The sequence below is a fragment of the Neolamprologus multifasciatus genome, chromosome 13, assembly GCF_963576455.1.
Source record: "Neolamprologus multifasciatus chromosome 13, fNeoMul1.2, whole genome shotgun sequence".
Classification (NCBI taxonomy): domain Eukaryota; kingdom Metazoa; phylum Chordata; class Actinopteri; order Cichliformes; family Cichlidae; genus Neolamprologus; species Neolamprologus multifasciatus.
The window spans coordinates 10847896-10874895 of NC_140451.1; the positions used below are offsets into that span (position 1 = coordinate 10847896).

Consider the following 27000-nt stretch of genomic DNA (forward strand, 5'->3'; position numbering starts at 1 on the left):
CTTCAGTGGAACTGAAAATATGTGTTGTTGTTACTTCTTTTTAAAATATTAGAAAATCAGGCACATTTTTTAGATGCAAAGAACTGATGAGAACTTTCCTCTTTTCCATAAGTCGTTTCTGCTTTGGTCAAATATTTCCAATTCCTCCAGGTTTTTTTATGGCTGCAATAAAAAGAATTATGGTCACTATGGTGGTTCATTTACTGAGCCTTTGCCCTGTGTTCATTAGGACAATGGCAAAGCAAGCACGGCACTTTATTAACTGTCTTAAGCACCAGCATTGTCAAAGTTAATAGTCTGTGACATTACCTTCGGTTACAATACCACACGCCATTCAACACACTTAATCGTTTTTTTCATTCAGTTGTTCTTTAATACAAATTTAAAGACAGGTGACAAATTAAAGGAAAGGTGCTGGGTCACCTTGTGCTGCCAGAATAGCATCAATGTGTCTTAGCATTTATTCTACGTCTCTGGATTTAAAAGAAGTTTAAAGAGACGCAGAGAAAAGAAAAAAAAATGAATGTGTTGGTGGACACCGTTGTGTAACGTGTCAGTGTAACAATTCACAAAGACCACATTTATATTGACCTCAAAGGCTGTAGCATATGGTTTACAATGACATGCTTGAAGAAACCACATCACTCATGACAGAGTTTGAAACAAGGGTTTTTTTCTTTAATTTGTCATCCACCTGTACATCCTAGAGGTGCAGACAGGATCTTTAGCCTTCACTGTCTAGGTTTATGTCTCTGTTGTGCAGTTTAGTCCATCATATTTTGGAAAATATGTTCTGTTTGGCTGTCTTACCAAGAATTCGATGGAAAAGATCAATGCTAATTTCATTTGTTTAGCCTAGCATGGCGCTAGGTTCACGAGGAAAACGGCTCCCTAAGACCAATGAAATTATAAAAACATTAGGGGTGGGGGAAAAATCTATACTGTGTAGTATCGTGATATTTTGTTTGCTAATAATGTATCGATACAGGGACAGCAGAAATCGATATTTTGTTACAAAAGTTTTTTTTTTCTGAGCAAGAATCCTGACACTGTTCAAATGTGTTTAACTTTTTTTTATGGCAGCAATAAACATGACAGTTTACTTATTTTAATTTAAGACATGTTTTATTTTAATTAAGTTTAAAACTTTTTTATTTAATGTAAAATTATATTTTGTTTTACTTTCAAATTCTTCAGTTGCTGAAGGGGCTGCATAGTTTTCACAAATTGCATAGTTTAGAATAGCTATAATTGTACCAGATGGTTGCATTCAGTTAAGTTGGACTAGACTGTAATACAAACCGTTCAGTTTGTCAACAATAAAACTGACTGAAATGAGAGAAAGACTGAGTGTGAGACTTTGTTATTAGATAATATGAATATTGATAAAGTTTACTTTTATGTACAGAATCTGAATATTGCAAAATATTTTTAAAAAATTGCAATAATATCGTATCGTGCGTTAAGTATTGTGATAATATCGTATCGTGGGATGTATGGTGATTCCCACCTCTAAAAAAACATACCGTTCTCTAACTCAGCTCATCTTATTTACCGATTACAACCTAAACTTCTGTAAAGGCTCAATGCACATGTTTTTCAGAGAACATTTTTAATAAAAAAAAATACAAATCTGCCCTGTTTTCTAATTTAAAAAAATATTTTAAAATCTCAAAAGAGCTTCTGCTGACTTGAGAGATTGATTTCATGACATGAGTAATATGTGCTGGATTTTGCAGCGTTTCTCCAGGATCTGAAATGCATTCAAATCGACTTATAACATGATAGTATCTCCCTGTATTAAACTAAGCAGTCGGACCTTTATTGCTCGTGAAATCAAGCTTTCGAGTTAGGAGCCTGTTTTGGGAGTTTAAGTTATCTCATTAATTCTGAAAAACAGGGCAATATTTTTTTTTCAGTAGAAAGTTTTCTTTGAGTTTCTGAGATAATAATGTCATTGATTCAGAAAAACAGGACTATTTGTTTTGTTAACTGAATGCATTATGCTTCTTTGAATTTAGTATTCACGGGTTTCAAGTCTAAACAATATCCATACAGTATTTAAATTGCATTTTTGTTCATAGAAGATTTGACATTTTCTTTAATGTTTAAAAGAACAATTACACAGTGAAGCTTTTACGTTTACTCCTGAACATTATGGTCTAGATTTTATAAGCCACACAGATTTGTTTCTGTTACTCGAGCTTATGTGTGTTCATCTCAGTTAATCAGGGAAAGTGAACATGCGCAAAAGTGTGTTCTGCTCTTAAATGTTTTCACTTCACCCATTAATCCACTTAATGCCCTTTACAGCATTTCCTGATAAAGTTGAAGACTCTTGGATGGGAAACTGTCCTCACGTTGTCAGTTGTGGTGGTACTTGGCTTCTGCAGCAGTGATAGCAGCTGTCCTAAATGGATATGCTGTTTTTCCTGTGAAAGGATTTTTCTAAGGTGCAGTAAAGATAAGCTCTGCACTCAGTTTGAAACGCCTCGTGTACAATGTAAAAATGTATTGCATAAATGTTGATGATTACTTGTTACTTACACATCCATGATCATTTCAGGCATCAACCCTTTGACTTGTCTTTCCAAAAATAATCCATTCATGGAATCGCTTCAGGTTCTGACAGTTTTTATGGTAATGAGAAGTCAAATGTAATTTCCCTTTCTGGTATTTCTGTTACTGTGTTTGCTCCACCCTGGGTCGTAGTTGCGATGTGTGTTTTTGTAAATGCACATTTAACCTGTGTGATTCTTCCTACTTTATATAAGTAAGGAAATAAAGGCGTAAATGGTGAGCAGTGCTTCATAAGCCTCTAATGAACCACAGCTCTCACGTGCCGTCATCAACACAACTGTAGGTTAAACCTGCAACAGGCACCTCTATCACTTGCACATTTCAATCAGGACACCTTTCTTTAGTGCCCTTCGCGAAATCTGATAAGCACTTCTGTTGGCAAATGTGATGCAGTGCACCTGAAGGGCATTCTTGTTTTGCTCGCAGGGCCACTTTGATGCTCTGCATAATGTCGAATTTCGTGACCGGAAAGTTGCGAGTGCTAAGCACGGATTAGAGCAGATGGTTAGAATGAGTTGTGTACAGCTTTCCCTCCTGGCTCTGACAAAAGAGATAAAACCAGGATGCACTGGCACTAAAAAGAAAATGAGATGGATCAGCTTTTTCACAGGTATAAGGAAAGATACCATCTTCTGTCTTCGATTATCGCCTCCACTCCTTCAGCCTCTCACTTTCTCCCTCTCGGTGTGTGTTTGTTGTGCTTTCCAGGCAGATGCTTTGCATTCAGAGGCGAGCGCGGAAATGATGAGCCACCCATTGAGATGATTAAAGTGTCTCATCTCAAGTAAGTCACCAACTCTCCACAACACCAACAAAAGTAAATACAAATAAGAGGCACACACTTGCTGATGTTTCTACCTGAGATCTGCATTTATAAGCACAGAGTGTACATTTCACGCAAAGGTGTGAGTGGTCTCGTGGTTTTGCCGTACTCGGATCCAATTCTAATAGAAATCTGTGAAAGGGGCTTTAAAGCTGAGAGTTTAATTTGCTGTTTCATTTGTAATTATTCCCCAACCTTCATTTATTCATGTTGTACAGCATTTTGGAAACTTCATTTTCTCTCTTTCATTGCCTTATCTTTTGAAGGGGCTGTGTTATTCAGTGGAAAAAAATAGAACATTCATTTACAGTCATCACACATTTTTAAGAAATGAAACTATAAACAAGGTTTTCATACACCAGCTGTTTATTGCATACTCTGCTGCTCTCTGGGAGACAGTCATTTCATCTTTTTTTCAAGTCCAACATCTTTTGTCAAGCTTCGTGTATACGTTACGAATGGCATAAGGTAGGTAATGTATTGTAATGGAAGGTGACATCTAATTATTCAGCCTACACTGGGCGACTACTGATGGCGCATTTTCCTTTATTGCCAGTGGCAATAAAGTTTCTCCTCCTCTCATGAGAGGAACGGGCTAAAATGGAGGCAGTAAATGTAAGGGTCAGTACAGAAGCCATGGCCACGAGAATGTTATATATTATATCACAAGCTGTAACACAAGAGGAAACAAGTAATGTACTCCTAATGGCATTCTACTAAGTAAACTGTATCCTCTCCACGAGCTGCTTTCAAAGCTTGAGTAACAAGCAGTAAACACACTTGTCTCAGTCTGAACTGACCAGCACATGATCTTATTGCTCTCCTTTTAATCAGCCCTAGTCCTGGTTTATGAACCCTAGCAAATTAGGGTCCACATCCACTTGGATGAGTGGCAAAACGTTTCTGCAACTGAAAACGCTACATCCAGATGAACAGAAGCAAACCCTGTGTGCTAAAGTTTGTGGACATATAGGCCTGAGAATGAACCCAGAGTGATTAGACATTGCTCTTTTAATGAATATAGAAACACTCAAACTCGAAGCACTGACACAAGCCAAACACAGTCAACCTCAGTAGCTAGTCTCAGTTTAATTTTGCTCAGACTTTGCTTCACCTACTGCCTCCATTTTATAAGGCTTTAGGCTTACTGTTGGCTGATGACATGCAATTGCAAAGAGAGAGAGAAATTAAAGAAACTTAATGGCGGGCCTACCTATGCTGCAGCGCTCACATAAACCGAAACAGGAAAAAAGGTGCAGGGACAGAAAAGGTGGAGATCTTTTGCATGGACATGTTAAACCTGTTGCAGACGGCAGTGTTGATAGAACTAAAGTTATTTGTAAAGCTCTGCAAAGTTGAGTTTACTTATCACCGGAGTACTTCAAGTCTGAAGTATTACTTAAATACATTACATGCTATTGATGCCCAAATCACCCACCCAAACAAACAGTGGCGGGAGGATTCGGCAGACTTGTGGGAGAAGAATAGATAAACAAAAGCAGGACAAGCGACAACAAACGCCATAGCGAAGTGGTTAGCAACAAACTGCAGGCCGATTAGTGTTGTTGAAGATGTTAGGCTGAAGAACGTTCTTAGAGTCGCACCAAATATTTAAGTTATTTTTCTTTAATAATGAATCATTCATTGGAAAAGATTCTGAAAATGTTGACTATCCTCTTTCAGTTGCACTCACAATCTGTGTCTGTTTGTTGTGGTTCTCTTGTCCTTGGCCTCTGAAACTGAGTTCACTCTAAAAGATCATCTGTGACTGCTCCTACCACGTTTTGATTTTTGAGGGATTTTCTGCAATATTAGTTTAAAAATGTATTTTATTTTATTTCCAGAGTTGCTTCTTTTACTCCAAAGCTGCACAGCCTCACTTTAAAAGGCAGCTAGGCTGTGTGTTACTGAGGTGATTATAATAGGGAGGAGAAAAAAGTACAGCTACTGGGAGACTCATCACATGTTACAGGAGGCCACAAAGCACAATCTTATAATAATTATAACTTACTGTTTGTATTTACAGTGAAAGAAGACAATATTTTTTCATATGCTTAAGTTCCTGTACAGCAGCTGAAGGTTAAATATTGGCTTCTGTGTAATTGCACAGTAGAACAACAGCTTGTTAGCTCGGTCACAGGTTTGGACAGTGATTATTTTGTGGATTTAGTCTGATAAACATCAGGTTACACGTCAGAATATCTAATCTGTTGTACACTGTAAACAGTGGTGTAACTAAGCTAGAAGATGATAAGGAGAGTTGAATATAAAGGAGGAGTTGTTGTACCATATAAACACAAAAGGTCTTAGACCGCATAATAAAGAAAACAACTCGTGTCTTCATCATTACTTTAGCCATACATTGCTAACTTCTTACTTTATGCTACACCACAACAAGCCTTAGATTGGTTGTTCAGAATGTGTGTTTCGTGTTTGTCCTCCTCAGGCAGTACCTGGTGGTCGTGTTCAGAGACAAACCCTTGGAGCTGTGGGACATCCGGACTGGGACTCTTCTCCGGGAGATGGCTAAGAACTTCCCCACTGTTACTGCACTGGTACAAACACATTTACACACTAATAAAAATTTGATTTTGTACCAAGTAAAGAACAGAGTCCAGGAGGGATGGAGACGAGTGTCAGGAATGATTTTTGACAGAAGGACAGCAGCAAGAGTGAAAGAAAAGCTTTACAAGATGGTAGTAAGACCTGCTATGATATATGAATTGGAGACAGTGGCACTGACAAAAAGACAGGAGGTGGTAGTGGCAGATTTAAAGATGCAGAGATTTTCATCGGGAGTGACCAGGACTGACAGGGTTAGAAATGACCTGAGGGACACATCAGTTTGAACAGTTGGGAGACAAAGTCAGAAGAGGGAAGCCTGAGAGGGTTTGGACATGTATAGAGAAGAGAGAGTGGATGTATTGAATGAAAGTTGTTGAACATGGGGCTGCCAGGGAGGAGAGAAAGAGGATGACGATAGAAAACATTCATGGATGTAGTAAAGAAGGACATACAGAGGAGGATGCTGGGCATAGGGTGAGGCTGATGATCTGCTGAGGTGAGCATCCGAAAGACGACGACCAGTCAACCACAACACTAAGAGAACAACAGATCATCATCATGCTGGAATGTATCATTTCTGCTTTTAAATGTTCATTTAACTCCACACTATTTTAACTTGTGTTACAAAGTGTTGCAAACACCCATTGTTGACTCTTTCCTGTGTTAATAGTCTCATACTTTTTGGCCCATCCTCGCCTTGTGTTTGCATGGGTCATTTGAAAGATTAGTCTGGAAAATTTCCCCAAGCTCAGCAAACAGCAGTGGCTTCATTAGGCCAGAGAAATGCTCATAAAACAAGAGTTATGCTGGACAAACTTTACAGTGAGGCTGTAAAAATCGTCCACAGTGTGAATAAAAATGGCAGTAACCTTAATAATACATGCAGGCCTCCCCTAGCACCGTTTTGCTGTCTCATTTCCATATTGATTACAACCTCGACTCACCCAGACTTGTAGCCACAGTGCACCAGAATGTAGACAAGAGGGCTGAGGGAAACAAATCTCCTGCCTCCCTTAGTTTCATTTATGTGAGTGTGCAGATCTCCCCTCTCTCAGTCTGTCTTTGTCTGCGGGTTATGCTGCAGTTGTTTGCTATTGTGTCTGCAAATGTGTTGTACAGATGGCTTTGTTACAAAAACCGCAATCCCCCGGTTATGCCAACAGGAATGGTCCCCATCCCACAACCTGAAGAGTCTAAAGAAGAAGCAGATGGCTGCGAGGGAGGCCATGGCTCGGCAGACTGTGTCAGATGCCGAGCAGAGTAGCGTTGAATCCTCAGTAATCAGGTGAGTGCTGTGGAGCTCCAGAATCTTGGAAGCCTTTTGACTGACATTTATGAAATCCAGCATTAAATCCATCTGGCTGAGATCGTATTTACTTTTTATGGTCCCAATGTTAGAACTTAAGAGAACAGACAGTCCAGAACAAATTCCTTAGTCCTTACTATGTTTCATTGAGAAAACATTGTAATAAAGAATAAATTATTCAACCACATGTCATGTAGGACTCATGTGTAACAGCTGATATATATATGTGCATATATGTGTCTAGTTTTTCATATTAGTTCAGCTTCTTGACAGTCTTTCTTCACCCCCTCTGGCAACTGCAGAGGTGCCTCCTGCGGTACAACCACCCCTGCTGGGGAATCGCTAGACTCCTCATAATTGTAAAGCCCTGTCAAAGTGCGGAGCCGAATAACAAGATGTCCAACCAAAATATTTCACACGAGAAAGTGTGAACAAAGACAAGCGCTTAGGTGGGAGAATAGTCAGTATCGTTTTTTTGTCTCCTTCTCCCTACAGTCTCCTGCAGGATGCTGAGAGCAAGTCGGAGACAAGCCAGGCTATCTCAGCCAGGGAGCATTTTGTATTCACTGACACAGATGGGCAAGTGTACCACATCACTGTAGAGGGCAACACAGTCAAAGATGGTGCAAGAATTCCACCTGATGTGAGTCCCGAGACTGTCTTTTTTTTTTTTTCCTTCTTCCTCGTCTCTTTACCTTATAAGCTCTTGTACTGCTTCAAGGTCGTCCACACAGATCCTTGCACAAAGCTGTTTGTCCCCGCTTTATATCGACCTCTTTTCATTTTGTTAATATCATGTTAATCCTTTTTGTACACACAGATCATAATCAGGTTTTTCCTTTACATCAGTCTGTCTCTTGTCATTCCTTTTCCTTCTGACTGTGACCTTTCTCTCTCTGTGGTTTTGTTGCTGTAATAAGTTGTGAGGAAAAACATTAAAATTTTAGTTTAAACATTTGCGTTTTCAAGATACTGGTGACAATAAAGAAGTGACATTCCGTTGTGCATTATTTTCTTTAAATAGTGTATATGCAGAATAAAATATTCTGTCACCTAACCGTCTGGGCAAATTTGGGGCCAGGTTTGCAACACCATTAGAGGTTAGCATAGCCTACGAGGAGCTTACTGTGCACTCACTTCCTCTTGTGTGCCAATGAAATCAGTGAATATTGCTCCAACAATCTGCTGTGGCTGTGTCCACACACCCATGTTGTTGGCCATCCTTTGATTGCTGATAATTTCACAGTAGTTTCCCCCTGAAACCAGAAAAGGGCTCATTTCAGCAAGTTTTTGACAGTGTAACTACTGATCAGCCATCTTCCACCATCTGTTTATGTATTTACTCACTGTTTCATAACACACTTTACTGTATACAAGCAGTGGGGGAACTCCAGGCCTCAAGGGCCAGTGTCCTGCAGGTTTTAGAGATCACCCAGGTCAGCACACCTGAATCAAACGATTAGTTCATTATCAGGCCTCTGGAGAACTTGAAGACACGTTGATGATGTAATTTAGCCATTTAAATCAGCTGTCTTGGATTAAGGACACATCTAAAACCTGCAGGACAACGGCCCCTGAGGCCTGGATTTCCCCCACCTCTGCTGTGTACCATATCCATCACTTCCAGTCATTTTGTTAGCCAAAGGCTAATAAGTGCTCTTTTTTCTTTTTATGTTCTTTATCTACTTTGGGCTCTCTTATGTTTAGAGGCTAAATATCTCCTTGGTGTTATGTGTTTTACTTTATATCTGCACGGTCTTGTCACTTTACTCAAAAGAAGCTCTGCGTTCTGGTTGTTAGGCAGTGTCTGCCCAATTTTCCCCTCGATAAAGTAAATGCCACCACTCCCTCTTTAAAATCCTGTGTCCTTCAGGTTATTTGTGAGAACTTGTGCAGGGGATGATATAGATTTTGGCTCCCCAACAAAATGTTGCCAACCTAATGTCCGTTCAGTCATAAACTAAATGTAATCAAGGTAAAGGTTTCAAAGATAAATTGAACAGCGCTATGTTTTTTGCCAGTTTTCTCTCTCTCTCTCTCTCTTTTTTTTTTTCCCCCTGAGAACCAAACGGCCAGCTGAATGTCTGCGAATTTGACGGTGTCATCAGTTTGTCCCAGATAGCGTTTAGCAAATGTTCACCTCACTGATAGGGAGCAATGAGTTAGGCTACAGGAAAAAGAAAGTGTGTGTGTATTTATATGTAAAGCAAGTACATGTTAACCTAGCTATTAATCCGCTCTGACAGCAAAGTGTCCTCCCATGTAAAAAGAAACAAGCTATTACTGAAGACAGGATTTCTTTTCACCCGGGTGAATCCAGGATGCATTGGTAACATCATGACAGTAGGATGCTTTGATTACCTTACAAGCTGACATGTCACCACTAACAAAGAACGCTTCTGATTGTTAATTAAGAAAGTTTCAGTTACCTAAGCCTCCCTTTCTTTTGGAGGACTTTGACTTTCTTGGACTCATTACCTTGTTCAAACTTGCAGTTGTTTAGTGCTTAGTCACGCTGTAGTGTAGCACCTGCTGCCGTCGGGTGTTGATTGCCCACATCTTTGTCATCGCTGAAGATGGCACAATCTCATATCTTTTCATTATCATTTAATATATTATTTAACAGAGTAACATTTATCTCACTTCATGTAGCATTTCTAAAGGGAAGCCTATGGAATATATTAGTTTCCTTTGTGATCCGGTGGATTGTTTGCCTATTCAATGCTTTGCTTTCCGCCACGTAGACAGATACCGGCGGTTTACCTGGGGATTTTAAAGCCTTAGTTTTGTGACGGCTTCAGATTTATTTCTCAAAGATTTGCATACCCCAAAGGTTTTACAGTCTTTTCCGGATGATAGAAGATCTTCATATCTCTGCCAGGGAACTGAGCCAAAGTCTTCGAAAAAGTTTTGGGCTATCACATACTGAGGATGAGCTGACACGTAACATCTTAACATTGGCACTCTGCTTCACAGCATAGTCTGGCCTTATTCAAAACTCAGATGCTGTGCTTGTTTACCACTCAGCTGCCACACATATATCAATTTATTGTCTTGTTTTCTTCATGCCCTGACATTAAATGCCTTGCAGCGAGATGTTTTATTGCAGAGGGAAAAGGGATGGCTTTTATGCTGTTTGAATTGCGCGTTTTTGTTTTTTTAACTACGCAATGGTTGGCTGCATTAAAGACGTGACTTGTGAACATAATGACCTAATTCCTTTTGATGCCTATCTCCAGTTATATGATGGGTAATCATAAACTTCAGACTGCATGTCTGAAGGATCATGGACTCAACTGCAATTTATCTTAATACTGAGAGGACACCGCTAGAGCGACTCACTTGTGAGGCTAGCACTTTATCATCTTTGCTTTAACACCTTTTTCTTTCTTCCTGTGTTGCAGGGGAGCATGGGCAGTATAGCGTGTATTGCCTGGAAAGGTGACACCCTGGTGCTTGGCGATGTGGATGGCAATCTCAACTTCTGGGATCTCAAAGCTCGTTTGTCGAGGTAACAGCTAGACTGAAAAACGTTATGATAGCTCCAGTTTTGCTTTCTGATGCTTTGTTAAAGAAACGGTTCATAGATTGTAAACATTATGAGCAAATCGATCAGTAAGGCCCATTTCAGAGGTTGTAGGTTTCATGTTTGAAATCGCACATGGGTCACTTTTGACCTGCTCTGAATACATGGCACATAAAATGGATTATATGACCTTTGATGTGCTCTCAGATTTTGTGCATAGTACATCATGTAGTGCACTTACCCACACAGGCTCATTTTCACGAGCATGTTTGAATGAACCTGTGAGTGATGAAGCTGAAAAGTCAAATCCACAAAGTAAATAAGGTCATTTATTATTATTATTATTATTAATTGACATTTTTAGGGGGATACCAACACATCGTGGTTGGGTGAAGAAGATTCGCTTCGCCCCCGGGAAGGGTAACCAAAAACTGCTGGTCATGTACACAGATGGAGCAGAGGTCTGGGACACCAAAGAGGTAAGACTCTATACAATAACTCCACAGGCTGGTAGTTGCAGATGAGATGCTATAAATTCCCAGCATTCATACCCTCACTGCACTGCGTAGCTCATAAGTTAAAAAAGCAACAGTCTGAAGTCTTCAGGTTCATAGCAGTGTTTTACGGGCTCACTGTGGCACGCTTAATGGGTTTTCATAGAACGGCATTCACTGGGGCATGACAGTATTTCTATGGGGTGCATTAAACTAATGTCCTTTCTGAAGCTAACACTGTAATAATAATACAACTGCTGCAGTTCGGCTGTTGCGTTGACAAGTCATTACAGTGTGTTGTATAGGTACACACACGCAATTCTTAAAAGCTTTCTCCTGACATGTAAAAGCTCAAGCATAGCAGGATGGATGATTTGGGTTCTGAAGGCGACGCGAATCCCTGCTTCATCTTTAGCTTTGTTTACCAAAGTCGTCAACATCCACAAGGTCCCCTCTAAGCGGTCTACTTTTCATCTTGCCCGAGATTCCTTCTGGCTTGTTTACATTTCAGTTTTTTATTTGATCTAATGTCATCGACTGCATTTTGTTATCTGTATCCATTCTCCACTTTTTGTTGGCTTACCCAGCAGCAATCAGTGTTAGATATTAACTGGCAGATTAAATGACACACGCGTCGATGATTTGGTTTATTATGAAGAGCAAGGTAGAGAGAAAATGGTCATCTTGGAGCCCTCTTTATGGTCCCCAGTTATAAAAGCCAGACAGCAAATGAGTCAAGCCGTAGAATAAAACAAGAAAAAGCTATAATGTAACAAATCATGAGAATTATGATTAGAAATCTAAAAGAGAATTTCAACCCCAGCTTCCAATGAGCTAATCAGCAGCTGAAGCGGGAAACACATGAGCCATTTGGGATCTTGTGCTATCGCATACAAATTCACAACAGTTCAGTTACAGGCATATCTATTTGTTACCAAAATAAACATGTATTTACTGTACTTTTATTTTTTCTTGTGTGCCTATAACATCATTCTGTTTCCTGTTTTACTTGATCAAAAAAAACTTTCCATATTGTGCCCTTACAAATAAAAGAAGCAATTAGATTGCAATTTGAAATCAATCACCTTGGATGTTCTTTCTCTGCAGGTTCAAATGGTCAGCAGCATGCGCATTGGTCGCAATGTGAACTACCGCATCTTAGACATCGATTGGTGCACATCAGACAAGGTTGTCCTGGCATCCGACGATGGCTGTATCAGAGTGTTGGAAATGGCCATGAAGTCTGCCAGCTACCGCATGGATGAACAAGACCTGACTGGTGAGCTAGGATCATTATGCAGCGTAAAGGACTGAAAAGAAAAGGTTTATGTTGATTTTTGTTAAGTGTCAACCAAAAATGGTTGCATATACCCCGATCAGGCGTAACATTATTACCACTGATAAGTGTCTCTTCATCACGTAAGCCTTTTCTTCTCAAAATTGATGAACTAGAAGCTGGAAAACTGGGCAAGACGAGTGGGTCAGAACATCTCCCAAACTGCAGCTCTTGTGAAGGCTGGTCCATGTGGTCCAGTCCAACAGATTAGCTACTGTAGCTCAGTTTGCAGAAAAATGTAATTCTGGTAGAAAGGAATCAGAATACACAGTGTATTACAGTTTATTGTGTATAGTGCTGCATAGCCGCAGACCAATCGGGGTTCCCATGGTAACCCCAGCCATCACCAAAAGCGCCAATAATAAGCGCGTGAGTAATGGACCACAGAGAAGTGGAAGAAGGTGGCCTGTTTTATTTTTTAAATTTACATCATGTGGATGGCCAGATGTGTGTGCATCGCATACCTAGGGAACACCTGGTACCATGATACTATATGGGAAGAACCACAGCACAGTTTGGTCAAGGCTGTTTTGGCAGCAAAAGGTGGTCTGACACAACATTAGGCAGGTGGTTGTTATGGCTAATCGGTGTAGCTGTGGATTAGAGCTCCTTTACCCAGTTACAGGTTGGCATCTGTAGTCACTCAGTTTATGATGCTGATAAAACCTACAGTCTAATATTGTGTTCTTTTTTATCTGTGGTAAATATGCACAGATCCAGTGTGGTGCCCTTACTTGCTGCTGCCCCGAGCTGCCCTCACTCTAAAGGCTTTTCTTCTGCTGCAGCCCTGGTCAGGAACCTTTACCATGGACGTCACGCAAGTGTAAGTCTCACCTCTGAACAAGTGTTCACTGTGAAATTGTCTCCTTGTTTACATGTTTACATGTTACTTGTTTACAAAATACTAAGAGGAGGACTAAGGGTGACAGAGCTTTTGCCACTGTGGCCCTTAGACTGTGGAACTCTCTCCCCCAAGCATTAAGAACTGCGGAATCAGTAGCTGTTTTTAAAAAACAACTCAAAACTTACCTTACTGCTTATTGTTAATTTTTTGCCTGTTTTATTTTCTCTTTTTAAATCTTTTTATGACTTGTAATCTTATGTGCAGCACTTTGTGATTCTGTCTTGAAAGGTGCTATATAAATAAGAATTTATTTATGTCTTTTTAGTCAGGCTAACTGATTTTGACCTGAGGATGATTTTAACTTTCACAAAGTGCTGCTGAGCTAAAGGAACTAGCAACAAGATTTAACGTTATGAATAGGTTTGGTTTGACGTGATCAGAAGCTTTATTTCTCATTTTCTTGTACATAATGGTGCAAATACATTTTAGTAAGAGAAAGCAACTAACTGAATAGAAGTTCATGAATTGACCTGAGGTTGTCTGCAAGATCAGTATGAGCTGTGACCATATGATGTTTGAATAAACTGTTTGAGTCGTGTAAAGATGGGTTTTACTGATGTGTTTTTAAAAATAAAAATGGAATATTGCTTCCTACCCTGAAAGCAGGCGGTTGTGAGTAAGTGAGCAGAGCAGCACATCAATTGTTGTCAGTAGTTTCAATTATTGATATCCACACAGCGTCAGTCAGTGATCCATGTGATATGCTCTAGGTTAAATTGCATTTAAACATGTGTACTGTGTACTGCTCTATTTGAGGAGGAAGACCGATAAGCCATCTTCTGTTGAACTGTGCTACTTTTACAGTTACAGACTGATCTCATCTCCCCACATACAGTATGTTCTACAAAAAAACTAATGAATGAGTATGAGAAGGTTTTCAGCTCTGCTATCTCAAAACCAAACTTTCCCCTCATTAATTCATAACGTTGACCTATTTTCAGACTGATTCACTCTGAGGAGAAATAAAAATCATCTGATTGCGAATCTTGGTTACATCTTAGTAATACCATCCATTTTTAATCTACTTTCACTTTGCATTGAAGGTTGATTTTTATGTCTGTCAACCAAAAAATAGTTTTAAGAACAGTTAAAAATTGTTATGGAAAGGATTAGGGCCACTGGGGAAAAAAAGTGGGCACACTTTTTTTTTTCTTCCTTTCCAGAATTCTGAGAAAAAGTTCAGAATTCTTAGATTAATGTCAGAATTTAAAAAAAATAAATAAATCTGATGAAAAAGTCTGAATTCTGACTTTAATCTCAGAATTCTGAATTTTTTCTCAGAATTCTGGAAAGAAGAACAAAAAAGTCGAGCACACTTTTTTTTCCAGTGGCCCTAATCTTCTTTCATAGGTAGCTGCGTTTACAAAACTTTGTTAGAATTTTCACCCAGTTTGCAAAATGAGAACTAAAAATATAAATATCGAAAATATAATTAATTTTAAGTAAGATGTCTGCAAGATTAGGCTTCTTATTTTTTCATCTACCACTACAGCTTCTGTCAACCACCCAGACACTGTCTGTAAAAATCACCATTATAAACAAGTAAACAGCTCAACGCGGGATTCAGCAGGGGCCGTCCAGAGGGACGCTATTTAAGCCAGATGTAGTTACAAACCCATTTAACTGAGCCCTGAGTATTTCACTGCTTCACAGCTCCCTTATCATAAGTAAGCAGCTATATTAGCAGCATGTGTAAGGCAATACCCATCCTCAGCTTAAATGTTAGAATAGACTTCGCTTGACACCACAGATCGACTTCTCTTAAAAAGTGTTCAGATTTCCATTTAATATCAGGTCAGCTTCGATTTAAGGTAGATGTTAAAGGAGCCGTTTGACTTGCTTTGATCCTTCTGTTTCAGAGACTACAGTGAGAAAGATGAGATAAAAGGCCTAATCCAGGAGCAGCTCAACTCATTATCAAAGTGAGTTACTGCACTGTTGCTTTGTCCTCTAATGCCAAGCTCATGTGGTAACTCGATATTAATGTAATGGCACAGACACTAACAACCAAATAACAGTGTATGTATGTGATTCCAGTTTGTGTTCATGTAGGGTTGTTTTACAGTTAGAAACTGTAAGTCCTTCCTTAGTGCTTAGACAGCGGGCCCAGAGAGCATGTAGTCTGTGGGCTGACATATAAGACGAAACTCCTGGAACAGCCACACTGGGCCTGCTGTGTTAGAGAAGTGTAATTGGCCCTAGCTGTGTTTTGATTGTCTGTCTCTGATTGGCCCCCCAGTGATATGAAGAGTGTGCTACAGGACCCAGAGCTCAGTCTTCTGCAGCGCTGCCTCCTGGTCTCACGGTGAGTTCGAGCTCTGTGTGAAGTTGCCTGTGTTTGTCTCTGCGCAGATTGTACCGTGTTCGTGAGCGTTCGCTAGTACCCTGGGGCGGTTATTTTGTTAACATTCAGACAGCGTATCTATGTCAAAGACTCATAAAAGCCTTGGTTACAGAGTTCCAACAGAAGTATCAAAGTATAAGGGACAAGAAAAAAAAGTTGTCTAATATAGAGAATAATACTAACTTAATGATATTCTCTAATAAAAATAATAAGTCTGACTTTACATGAGTTGCACAGTGAATATTTGCTCTCGTTGTGCAAGAAAGCACCTTGGGTTTTTTGGGGGTGGATTTAATATTTTTTTTTATATCTATGTTCTCAGGATGGAGGATACCAATCTTAAAAGCTATTGCAGCCATCTTTTAGAGAGCTTATTTCAGCTACTCGGTGATGAAGAGGGCGACTTTCTATCTTTGAAATAACACACAGGAGTTCCTTTCATTTTTTTCATAATTTTAAAATTATAGTACAATCTGGGCAGCTACCAGTACTCTTTCTGTAATTTTACATATTTATCATGTAGTTTTAGTGATCGTGCCCACTTAAGATCAGAGAGTGGGCCATGATGACACATTTGACCAGATCATAGCTTGTGTCTTCTTTCTAAACTCCTGCGTGACTTTTTGGTGGTATGCTTTGCATTGTAATCATGCTAGAATATTCTTCTCCTGCCCAGTTTCTGCAGATGAAAAGTGATCTCATCAGCCAGCATTGTTCTCCATAATCTCCACAGTCATACATGGTGCCTCCTATAATTATCACCTCCCCGGTTCCTTCTGCTCTCTTGAAGAGCCGTATTCTCTCACCTTGGTGCATCACTCTCAGGACTATGCATTCTCAGTTCACAGAGGTTTTTGCAGTGCTATTTGTGCTCTTGCTTCTTCATCTAACCAACAAACTTGTCTTGGTCTCGTCTGACCAAATACGCTCAGTATTCCAGCTTATCTTCATGTTTTCTAGAAAAGTCAAATAAATGCACTCAGTTGCTAGAGAAATGTGAATTTCCATTGTGCCTAGTCTCAAACTCTTGTTTTTCAGCTCTAGATTGTGCAAGTAGCCATCTGTCATTTTAGCCAGGCGGCCACTGCAGCTCTGTATCTCGTTCAATACCTTCTGATTACTGCTGTAACTTTATTTCAACTGATTTTTTTGGTCCGTCTCCCCATCATCCTGTGTCCTTTTCCATCTTTTTTTTTTTTTATAATCTCACAATCAAATTTCATTGACCCTGGCTTTTTCTTTTCCTCATGGAGCCATGGTGCAGAGTCAATTGTCAGTCTGGTTTCAGTGATCACAGGTTTTCTAACTTGACTGTCAGTGATGTATTGGCTTGTGTTACATTGAGTTTCTACCTTTGGAGCATGTTTTTTGTTTCCTTTCTCCTCCAAAAGCTGTTTTTTAAGAAAGTTTTCGCTTTTTTGTTGCTTTGAATAGCAGAGGAAATACTGTACTCGTCAACAGAGAAATGAGGCTGCTATTGAGAGCTTTGCTATCACTTGAGGAGGCTTATATTACACAAGGCTGGGCTCATTTTTCTACTATATTGTAAAGTGATGGTTTAGCAGGGATTTCTAGTTATTTGTGGAGGAAAGTAATTATAAACATATAACTACTTAATTTAGAACAAATTGGAAAGATGAGCCAGAAGGTGTTAAATTATGAAGCAAAGCAAATTATTTTGTTTTTGAAACATTTAAATTAACTGCCAAAGAGCATATACTTGCTGTAACTGTAAAGTGTAGTTCTGAAGCACCACAAAAAAAGTATGAGACTTGTGCTTGTGTCAGCAACTCTCATCTCATCTCTGCTTCAGCCTTCATTTCCCTCGAGCAGCCAGTATGAAAAGAAAGGCAATATCATATCATCCCACCCCTGTTTGCATCCTGTTATTAATGCCATGATTTACCGGGAAAGTCTAAAAGATCCTTTTTGTTCCTTGAACACCCTGGCTGCACTCTCAGTGAGAGCTCACGATTATGTCTCTACATCTGGCTGTCTCAAGTTTCCATGCCATTGTTAATGTCATAAGGTAACCTAGCAACAGCTATGTGTCTGTGCCGATATGTTAAAGGAGGCTGAGGAAAGTAAAGCAGCAGGAGGAGGAGGAGAGCTCACTTACAGACAAAGCGTAGGCTGGATGATGGAGGAACTGTGGTCATTAATGAGCAAACGAGTAGGGAAACCAGGTGCCATGATGATTCAGGCTGCAGAATCTGACTAGTCCAGAGACAAACACTGAACTCAGGTGATGCGTTTTTGTTTTTCTGTGGCAAACTGCAGGCTGTTCGGGGACGAGTCAGACCTTCACTTCTGGACGGTGGCATCCCACTACATCCAGTCATTTGCACAGGCTCGTCAGCTAACTGTGGCCACCGCAGAGGGTCAGGCCCAAAGCGAAGGAGTCCAACCGTCACCTCAGAGCCACCTGGACATTTGCCACGATGTCTTGTGTGAGACCTCTTATTTCCAGGTCAGTATAATGAGAAAGTGTTTACCTGTGTTTGGTGCTGTCTCTTTGGTGAGCAGAGAAAGTAAAGGCAAATAAGTTTCAGCCAACATTGGGAAAAAAAAAATCCCCCCAGGAGTCATCCCAAAGACAGTCGATGTCCTCAAGCCAGACTATGCACAAACAAACACAGACGGCCTGTCCCTTATCGTCCACGGTGTCAATATCACCTCGGTCAAACAGTGCATTCTGTTACTAATTACGCTGTGGATCTACTCTCGCCCACATTTTTAAGCCTTTAAGGTCAACTCCATGCCTTCCTCTCCTCTGAGTGATTCAAGCCCTTATTGGATGCCCTCTTAAAAATGTCTAATTTGTTTGTGCAGTGTGATTGCGTAGCATCCTGCTGAAGACATTCTTGCATCAGCATCCAAGGTCTTTATAAACATGACTCTTCACTTTTCATCTTCAGTTATCAGACTAGTTAGACGTGTTTTTCAGCACACTGAGCAACATTTTTTGTTTGAAAGGTTTTCCATTCAAATGTGTTTCCATCGTTTTCCCATTTTGTATCTGTGAACTGACTTAATTTCTAGTCTGCAAAAAAGAGACCGTTTGAAAAACATAAGATAATTAAAAATTGGCTTACTGTGCATGTGGAGATAGCATTTTCTGGATTTTTTTTGACTGCTGTACCGTTTTTCCCCCACTGTGCCAACCTCCGTGTACCCGAGAAAGTAAAATAAGAAAAAAACCTTTTCCATTTTTGATAAAAGATGATTTAGCCAGTTGAAAATGGTGCCCCAGACCTTTCAGCTCAAGGTTTTAAGTAGCAACAAGCAAATGTACCGTCTAATTTCACTCAGTATAGTTCCAATTAAAAAGTCCTAATGGATTATGCACCATTCCGTTTTTGTGAAAGTTGTGCTGCTTGCTAATGAGGGGCCATGCAGTGATCACAAAGTTAGGACTTTCAAAGAGCTACCAAGACAGTGTGCAGCAGCATTTGGCTCCTGTTGTCATAAAACGACTTCAGTGGCAGCAGCCTGCCTGTAATTACTAATATCCCGGACTCCAGTACAGAGCACACATCTCTGAAGTTGCTAAACTCATTTGATATCTACGCAAGGAAGTATACCCACAGCTATGAATTGCAGAAGAATTCATCAAAATAAAGCGAAGCCAAAAAAAGAAGCCTCTGTTGTAGATGTAGAAGCAATAAATGTGTGCACGTAGCCATTCTTATAAAGAAATCTACTATGCTGCTATCTCTCCCGAAAATTGATGACTCAGTCTTTTGTCCATCAGCTGCTGTTTTTCTTTTTCTTGCTTATCTTTTGCTCATTGAACAGAGTGCAGTCGGTACATACAATCACACAATCTCGATGCCTGCAGTGAGTATAGGAGATTGAGCCCACGCGAAACCAACCTGAAGAATTTCTTGTAACGGGCCTGATGAGGCATGCATGGGACACCCTGCCCTCCTTAAAGAATATATCAGATCCAACGCCACCTTCACTGAACCCCCAGGGTAGTGAGGACCTGAACGTCTATCCTTCCCCCAGGGAGACAATTTTTTACTGAGCCGGGGGAAGCCAGGGAGACATTTTCACCAACACATCAGTGATTTTTCTCCATGTCCTCCAGCTCCCTTTGTGTCAGTAAAGTCAGTATTACACATCATTATGGGGATATAGCATCACACCCCAAGACTCCCACAGACCTGACATGGCCTTGAAACAGCAGCTGCAGTGATGACAGCTGCATCATTTTCCCACTGACAGGACTGTTTGAGTGACTTTCTGAGCCATAGAGTGTAGCTAAAAATAAAAAAAAGTCACGAAGTCGTGTTTGGCGAACCTAAGATAGCATGCTGTATCTCTTCCACAGAGATGACCCTTAAAGTCCCCAAGAAGTGACCAAATACTGATGGATGCGTCCACACAAGCCAGTTAGAACGACATCATTTTGTGGAAACCTTTTGTTTCTATCACTGCGTGATCAGTGAACAAAGAACTAGTCTTGTTTACTTCCCACATACAGTTAGTATGATGCATTAACTGGACGTGGGAAGCTGGCGTCTGGTGAAGACTGCTCATTCAGCCTTTGTTCCACAGATGGAAGAGGTATCACCGTCCACTCAAAGACATGAAGAAGGCAACTCTAAACTTCTCCATACATTACATGGTGGAGGTGCACATGAGAATAAAAATGTCCGACTTTGAGCAGGCTTTAACCTGCCTCATCCCGGTACAAAGTCGCCGTGATCTCACCCATGTGAGAATGGAGCAGGTCAAGTTGAATTCACAGTAGTGGGCGAGTGGATGGTGCATGGAGCACCTTAACCTAGACCAAGTATTTCTTCCACTGACTTCATCTTTGAAGTGAAGTATCTGACAGGGACAAAATGAGATCTCCTGTCACCAAGAATTGGGAAACAGAAACTTAATAATGAAATACAGTACAAGGAGCGCTGACACCCAAGAAACTTTGAAGCTTGTGAAGTTTTTAAAGACATTATAATTATACTCTCCATCTCTGGTATATGTATTCATGTAATTGTCAATCCATCACTTTCTCCCTATATTAATACATGCGTACTAACTCATATCCTCTCTGTCTCTCTCTGACACAAAGTTTAATGGATTTCTGGAAGCACTTGTTACACAAAGCAAAAACGTATTCCTACTACTTCCTAAGTTGTTGCTCCTTGTGTTTTTCTTTTTAACAGAAGTTCCAGCTGGATCGAGTTCACCTGCAGGAAGTAAAGCGCTCCAGTTATGAACACACTAAGAAATGCGCTGACCAGCTCCTCCTTCTGGGTCAGGTAAGTATGACACCACCGCACCACCTACACAGTTAAAGTGCGTCTGCATGGAGACTATAGCTGTGAGTTGTCATGTGGCATAACTGGTAGACTATGCACCACACCATTGCAAACCACACAAATCTACACCTCCTTAGCTGTGCATACATGCAAGCTGAAATGTCATAGTCATAAATAGTTCATATCGCAGTGAAGAAAATCAGCGCTGCTCCTGTCCTCCCTAGCTTCACAGCCTGCGGGGACTGACATCACCTCTTTCACCTCTCAATGTCACCACTCTCCCTCTAATCACAAGCTGCAATCAGCCGGCTGTTTGCTGGAGGTACACTTATCCAGCAGGCAGACAGGCAGAGGCCAGTCGGTGCTGACCCCAGCACGAGCTCCAGCCTTCATCTACACCAGATGAAAAGCATGATAATAAACATAATTTCCCCTCGCAGCTCTGTCTTGTTCAGCTCGTGCACTGTGGTTACCTATCAGAGCCACTAATGCCTTGTTTCTCTCTGCTGCCACGGTAATTACGCTCTCATCTCTTTGTTGTTGCTCTCAGACGGACCGGGCGGTGCAATTACTGTTGGAGACGAGCGCAGACAACCCCAGCTACTACTGTGATTCACTCAAGGCCTGCCTAGTGACCACCATCACCTCTTCAGGCCCCTCGCAGTCTACAATCAAGCTAGTGGCCACCAATATGATAGCTAATGGCAAGCTTGCAGGTAGTGTTCCTCTATATCTGATACCAGAAAGAACATTTTTATTTGTATAGCATACACCTGGGATCTTTTTATTTTTAATTTAAATTGGAAAAATTTATATTGGAATCAATCAATAAATCAAATAATGCTTATCTTATCAATTTGGCTAATAGCAGCATTGTGTAATGAAACCATTCTGCTGCTTTCAGGGCCAAGTTGGCCACCTTTGGTACTGATAGCTATGATGTCTCACACGTGTGTATGACTTGTCAATCTTCTGCTGTTTATCAGAGGGAGTTCAGCTGTTGTGTTTGATTGACAAGGCAGCAGATGCTTGCCGCTACTTGCAGACCTACGGGGAGTGGAACCGAGCCGCATGGCTGGCTAAGGTAACTCAGCATGACGGCATCCATCAGCAGGATGAAGATCAGATACTGAGTAATGTTTGGATAGTGTAAATCTGTGGGCATGTGAGTTGTGGATGTGTGACGCTTATGGTGCCACGATTTATTCTCTGAACTTTGTTTTCCTGTTAGCTGTTGCACATCAGGGAACTCTCGTAGTGGTCACATATTTATGCTCCCCTAGACTTTTATACAAACATAGACTGCGTGCACAGTTATTAGGCAAACATTTTGACCTTATCATTGTTTTTATGCATATTTTCCAGCTATAAGCTTTATAAACTTGAATGACTTATTGGATTGAAGCATATCAGGTGATGTGTGTAATGAAGGAGGGTCTGCTCTAAGGAGATCAGCAATCTATATCAGCTTCTTTTCCTCAAGCAAAATGGGCACAAAAAGATATTTAACTGACTTTGAAAGTCAAAAATTATTTTTAAAATAATCTTTCAAGGAGATGCAGAAATTGTTACAATATTAGGGCATGACGACAGAACCAAACTTATTGTTGTAAATAGTCAACACGCAGACAAGATACGTGTTGAGGGGGAAAAGAGAGTCAAATTAACTGCCAAAGATTTGAGAAGACTCAGACATAAAGCTGCTAGGAACCCCTTATTCTGCAGCGCTGCCATATTCTAGAAGGCAGCCTACCTGCAGTGCAAGGTGTTCAGTGCTCAGAGACACAGCCACAGGTTGAACCCAACCACCAATGAACAAGACGCATAAATTAATACCTCAGTACTGTGCCAAAAATATCTAAAGATCAGATGGAAGGGACTGTTGTCAGGCCACACAGACGGGCCTTTGGATGGATCGGTAACCGGCTCTAGGCAAGGCAAGTTTATTTATATAGCACAATTCAACAACAAAGTGCTTTACAGAGACATTAAAAAACAAAGACAATAAAAAGCATGATTTAAGTTTGATTAAAAAAAAAACAGTAGATAAAATCAGTAGTTAAAATGTAAGTTTTGAAATTTAAGCTTAAGTGTGGATTTGGTGCTTTATTCAAATACAGCTGAGAAATATGAGTCTTCAACCTGGATTTAAATAAACTGAGTGTTTCAGCTGATCTGAGGCTTTCTGGGAGTTTGTTCCAGATATATGGAGCATAAAAGCTGAATGCAGCTTCTCCGTGTCTGGTTCTGACTCTGGGAACTGATAAAAAAACAGATCCAGATGACCTGAGGGATCTGGAAGGTTCATACTGGGTCAGGAGGTCACTGATGTATTTTGGTCCTAAACCATTCAGAGCTTTATAGACCAGCATCAGAACTTTAAAGTCTATCCCCTGACGGACAGGCAGCCAGTGTAAAGACCTCAGAGCTGGACTGATGTGGTCCACTTTTTTGGTCTTGGTGAGGACTCGAGCAGCAGAGTTCTGAATGAGCTGTAGATGTGTGACTGATTTTTTAGGTAGACCTGTAAAGATTGTTGTGGAAGTTTTCCACTTAAATAAAGCCTGCAGACGAGCGGTGAGCGGTAGCTAACATTCTTTAATCAACGCACACAAAGACAACATACAACCAAGCTTGATGAAGTCCCTGCATGACCGCGGGACAGACGGTCACGAGAGTCTCTCTGAGCCTAGCATGGCTCTCACTTAAATACCTTCTCCAGGAACAAAAGGCAGTACACAGCTGTTTCACACCTTAAGGTTCACACTCCCTTGCTACTTCCCAGAGTCCTCGAAGAGACAAAAGACTGGTCCTCTGGAGTTCCTGTTTCCCCCAACATCCTTACTACACCCCCTACCATTTGTCTTAAGTATGAGTGTCAGACATGTTAAAATCCAGTGGCACCAAGGCATTACAATAACATAATGTGATTAATACCTAGGTAAAAGAAATTCCTATACAAGATGCTGTTACAGTAGTCAAGCCTACTAAAGATGAATGCATGGACTAGTTTTTCCAGGTCCTGTTGAGACATCAGATCTTTTATCCTTAATATATTCTTGAGGTGATAGTAAGCTGATTTTGTTATTGTCTTAATGTGTTTTTCTAAATTTAGGTCTGCATCCATCACTACACCCAAATTTCTCGCCTGGTTTGTGGTTTTTAGGTGTATAGATTGAAGTTCTCTGGTGACCTGTAATCGATTTTCTTTGGCACCAAAGACTATTACTTCAGTTTTGTTTTTGTTTAGCTGGAGAAAATTGTGGCACAACCAGTCATTAATTTCCACAATGCATTTACCAAGAGCCTGTACAGGGCCTCGGTCTCCTGGTGACATTGTGATATATATTTGTGTGTTTATTTTGTTGTTCTTTATAATCTGTGCCAGTGGGAGCATGTAAATGTTAAACAGAAGGGGTCCCAAGATGGAACCTTGGGGAACTCCACATGTGATACTTGTCTGCTCAGATGTGAAGTTACCTATTGATACAAAGTATTTCCTGTTTTCTAAGTATGTTTTGAACCAGTTTAGTACAGTTCCTGAAAGACCTGCCCAGTTCTCCAGTTGTTTGAGTGATATGTTGTGGTCAACTGTATCAAATGCTGCACTGAGATCCAGCAAAACTAACACATTTTTCCACTGTCTGTATTCAGACATGTCATTAAACACTCTAAACTCCACTTTGAAGCAGACATCAGCGAGGTGGGGCTGGAGGTGGGGTACTGATATGAGCTGGTATTATTAAAGATGAGCTAATGTATCGTTTCGGGTTGAAAATGGACTCAAACTCAACTCCCAAAGCGACTGCTAGTTTTTAGCAGACACTTTCTTGAAGCAGCAGTACAGGAGAAGGTCTGCGTCTTTTCAGAAGATCCTGATTTTTATACAGGACAATTCTCACATATATCATCAACATTTTGGATTTACCAAGAGTGCTGTAGTTGTTCACTACTAAAATTAATATTTTGTTGACTAATAATTGTGCACACAGTGTGTTTTAGCAGGAGAGTGACAAACCTCCAACTAAGAACAATAATTCATGCCTTTGCGTGTCGCGTTTGCTTCCAGGTGCGTCTGAACCCAGCAGAGAGCTCAGATGTGCTGAAGCGCTGGGCAGAACACCTCTGCTCCCCACAGGTCAACCATAAATCCAAAGCCATTCTGGTGCTGCTTTCACTGGGCTGCTTTTACAAAGTAGGAGAGATGCTCCACAGGTAGGAACAAGCTATAGATTCAGAAATGGGAAGATAAGACTCTTGTAATTATCCCCTGTAATAAAATACATGGATGTATAAATATATTAGCTCCCTTTTTCTTCTCTAAAATGAGATTCCCTTTCTTGCTCTTACGTTTTTTGTTCTAAGACGTTGCACTTTCACAGTTAGCGTCTGTCCTTTTCTTCCTGAGTACACTGAAGGACAAACCACAGTGTAGGCTGTGGGTTGTACCTGTGTCTCTTACCTCAGCATCGATCTCCTCTGAGAATACCCCCCCCCCTCCCCTCCTTAACAGCTCATGCTCCGAGATGCTTCTGGCAGCGAAAAGCTCTCACAGGGAATTAGAGAGACATGAGGACGACAAGGTTGATGTATTCTGTAGGAACACAGGCATCAAGGCAGGGGCGATGCTGGTTTCTGATGGTCCCTCTCACCTCCTTCTCTCTGTATCTTTCTTTTCTTCCTTCCATCTCCCGGACAGCATGAGACACTTTGATCGTGCCGCCCTCTTCATCGAAGCCTGTCTGAAGTATGGCGTGATGGAGGCCAACGACTCGTCCAATATCCTTTTTGAAAACCCATTATTGTTACACGTTACAAGAATGCACCTGATAGTAGGCAGCTTCACAGTGAAGGTCAATTTAGATGCTCTGCAGAGCACATCAAGCTTTATTTCACACTTTCCCATTAGCCAGTAACACAATGTGATCACAGAGAACAGTTGGAGAACTTTTTCAACCTAAACTTTGAAAGCTTATTGTATATCACCATCTATGGGCACAGTTTTGGCACATACTTCTTATCTGTAAGATTTAAATATATTTACCATATAACTCAAGTAGTATGGCATCCTGTAGTGTTCCCCTGCTCCTCTGTGACTCAACGGAGATAACCTGTAACCCTTAACAAGAATTTATGTCTACATCTGTCCTACCAAACCCTTCTTTTTATCAGCCGCATTTTTAATGCGCACAGTGCTGCACAATCTCTATTTTATCGAATACACGCTGAGTATGTTGTGAGAGAAGAAAAGGAATCTGACATTCACCTAAAAGCAATATTTCATCTAGAAATCTCTGCTGTGTAATAAGATATGTTTGACTTGTCAGAGCTGTGTTTACTCTGTGTTTTAACCACAAAGCGAGTTATGATTCATGAGGACCAGATCAAGCCAGGCTCTCTTCAAGCGCAGGTTTTTGTTGGAGAAGTGACAGTAACATCAAACAGCATTTCAGTAAAAATATCTCTATTTTTCAGACTTTGTGAGTACATGAGCCAACACTGCCTAGAAGTTAGGCCCACACAAAAGTGTGTGTGTGTGTGTGTGTGTTTGAGAGAGACCAATTAATCTTTGTAAATTTAGTAATCGCATAAGCCAAAAGTACAATGTGCAAGAGGGTGAATGCAGTCATCCTACTGTAGCTAAAATCAGTGCAGTGCACCAACCAATCTTCCTTTCAAGAAGCTTAGATCTTATTTTTGGTCTAAAAAAACATTTTGAGCAGGGAAACACAAACGGTAGTAAAAAAGGTAACCATAGAAACCCTCAGCTCCATCCTTTCTATCACCCCGATGCTAGCAGGTCCTTAGGATGTCAGGAAACCACATAAGCAGCAGATGGACCACCCTGA

The 27000-nt window shown here is 40.6% G+C and overlaps 1 protein-coding gene across 1 annotated transcript in view; it reads left to right on the plus strand.

Annotated features, from left to right (window-relative positions):
• Positions 1–27000, plus strand: part of wdr11 (WD repeat domain 11) — a 62879-nt gene that overhangs the window by 33380 nt on the left and 2499 nt on the right. Inside the window, exons 13-28 of the mRNA XM_085182564.1 lie at positions 3289–3364; positions 5850–5958; positions 7132–7253; positions 7770–7917; positions 10679–10785; positions 11165–11279; positions 12402–12573; positions 13345–13453; positions 15394–15456; positions 15774–15839; positions 18159–18348; positions 21056–21151; positions 21702–21867; positions 22138–22235; positions 25221–25366; positions 25851–25930. Coding sequence (XP_085038690.1) covers positions 3289–3364; positions 5850–5958; positions 7132–7253; positions 7770–7917; positions 10679–10785; positions 11165–11279; positions 12402–12573; positions 13345–13453; positions 15394–15456; positions 15774–15839; positions 18159–18348; positions 21056–21151; positions 21702–21867; positions 22138–22235; positions 25221–25366; positions 25851–25930 — 1863 coding nt within the window. The remainder of the gene's footprint in view (positions 1–3288; positions 3365–5849; positions 5959–7131; positions 7254–7769; positions 7918–10678; positions 10786–11164; positions 11280–12401; positions 12574–13344; positions 13454–15393; positions 15457–15773; positions 15840–18158; positions 18349–21055; positions 21152–21701; positions 21868–22137; positions 22236–25220; positions 25367–25850; positions 25931–27000) is intronic.